Source organism: Solanum dulcamara, chromosome 5 (assembly GCF_947179165.1).
Source record: "Solanum dulcamara chromosome 5, daSolDulc1.2, whole genome shotgun sequence".
Taxonomy (NCBI): domain Eukaryota; kingdom Viridiplantae; phylum Streptophyta; class Magnoliopsida; order Solanales; family Solanaceae; genus Solanum; species Solanum dulcamara.
The window spans coordinates 77,327,591-77,329,934 of record NC_077241.1 but is presented as its reverse complement, the minus strand read 5'-3'; the positions used below and the strand labels follow the sequence as shown (position 1 = coordinate 77,329,934).

General features: G+C 27.3%; 1 protein-coding gene across 1 annotated transcript; it reads right to left on the bottom strand.

The window, feature by feature from the left end:
- Positions 1-281: 281 nt before the first annotated feature.
- On the bottom strand, positions 282-1,476 carry LOC129888577 (protein LURP-one-related 4-like). Its single transcript, XM_055963532.1, has 3 exons — positions 1,145-1,476; positions 724-945; positions 282-614 (listed from the first exon to the last, which is right to left on the bottom strand). Exons 1-3 carry the CDS (start codon positions 1,391-1,393, stop codon positions 480-482), a joined length of 606 nt encoding a protein of 201 aa, XP_055819507.1. The 5' UTR covers positions 1,394-1,476; the 3' UTR covers positions 282-479.
- Between the last annotated feature and the right edge of the window lie 868 nt (positions 1,477-2,344).

The window sequence follows — 2,344 nt, the reverse complement described above, 5'->3', positions numbered from 1 at the left end:
AATAACCAGTGGATCATTATGATGTCATCATTCTGTTCACTTTAAATAGTGTCACTCCTTTAATTTTCTCAGTAATCAAACGAGAGAAACGAATTTTTAAGATTATTAAATTCCAACTTAAAGATTCTTCTATTCCAATAATGGAATAAAAATCCATCAAGAAATTCACGAAGCAATTTTTTTTACATAATTCAAAATCAGTAGAACTCCGAAATAAAAGAAAGTTTATAACAAAAACTCAATAATATTCCAAAGGTAAATAAACATATGCAAATAATTAAAAAAAAAAGGTAAGATTAATTCCTTTTGAATTACTCTTTCACAAAATTTCGACATTTCTACAACAAGAAACGAAAAATAAAATTGTAACTAAAGTATCTAATATCCTCTCTTTGTTCTACAAATTTACAAAGAAAAATCAAAATGCACACAACACATTCTAAAGTCAGAATGGTGGTTCAAATAAAAGAGCTTCTTGATCATAATTTGCGACTAATCAAGCCACAAACTGTTACTAATGCCATAATTAGCGATTGATCAACTTGGGGTTCCACCTCTAGAGTTAATACATCATCTCCATATGCAAATCCTCTTGATGATTGTTTTTGTTTTAACTGCAACGAAAGAAAAAATCATCAGAATCTTTATATTGTCAATATATATAACTTTATTTTTAAAAAATAAAATAAAATTCATATGCATCCAAAATTTGAAAGGACCTACCTCTGCAACAATATCTCCAGTACTATTTGTAACTTTAAATGATGATTTCTTGTCCAATTTTTGAATCTTGTAACAGCTTTTAATTGATTTTTCATAGCCCAAATTCACATTACATATGACATTTCCTCTTGAAAATGTGCAATTCTTTTTCACTTGAAACCATGGCCTTCCTTTAAATCCACCACATAAATATCCATTCCATCTACCAAAAACTCTCAATTTCTGCAATAAAAAAGACAAATAAAAATAAATTTCAACTTCCAATATTCCCAAAAAAAATAAAAATTACCCCTTCTGTTCTAATTTATGTGACATGTTCTGATATTGAGAGTCAAACAAATTATTCATACTCAAAATTACTAGTTTGACTCTCAAAATTCGAATAGTGTCACATAAACTGTTACTGAACAAAAAAAATTACCTCTTTTTTGATGGAGAATAGAACTTGTCCATTGAGATCCATGAGAAAAACTTCATTGCTACACCTTTCTTGATAATTATCAACTCTAAAACAAAGTTCACCATTGGAATTAAAAACAGTACATCCATTTCCATGGAAAACTAGTGATTTCATCCATATGGTAAATGATTCTCTATTGGATGTAACATAAGGAGATGAACAAGAATAAGAAGAAGGAGAAGATATATTTTCTGGATGAATTTTACCCATAATTAGAGCAAATTAAATTTAAAAAGCCTTTGAAATTTTGAAGAGATGAAATTGCTTGAGAGAAGAGTTTTTGGAATTGTACTAGTGTGATGAGTAATAGAGAAGTTGAAAGGGTATAAATAGAAGTTGAAGAAGCAACCACTAAAAAAATAGCTGAAGAAACAATCAAGAAAGTAGAAACATTTGACTTTAGAAAAACGTGTAATGTTGACGGCAATTTTTTTATTATTATAACCATTTGATATTTTGATAATTACTAATTCCATCAATTTAAATTCGCCAAGTGAATGACTTATTAAAAAAAAAACATTTTTTCTATTTCATGGACTTGAACTCGATATTTTTAGTTAAGTATAGAAAAATCAATTCACCATTACATCTGTTTGCGGTAGCAATGGCATACGTACAGCTATATGTATATTCAAGGAGAGTCAATTGATATTGCTTCACTAAAATTATACTATGTCGATAGATAATATGAGTATTTTTTTTATCTATATTTTGAATCTTCTTGATCTTTTTCGTATGTTTGCCTTTTCGTATCTTGACATTTTTCAATAAAAATTTTCGCTTTGACACTAAGTGATAAGGTGTTTGAATATGAATTGATTGATATTTGAAAAGAAAATGGTAATTGGAGTCCACAAATTACACATTCCATATAATTGGAAGAATAAGCGAGTTTAATAAACAATTAATTATGTGAGATAATATCAAAATATTACGTCAAAGTCAGTTTAATAAATAAATAATATTTATTCAAGATAATTTCAAAATATTGTTTTCAAAACTTTAAAATAATACATATAGACAAAGAGGCTTTGTCTTTATTTATTCATCCAGTCTGTCTTTGGGCAAATAAATAAGGTAGAATATGACTCTTCATTGGGTTTATTTTTATTCCTATAATATGTGTCTGTTTATATAGCCTATATATATAAAACATGTTTT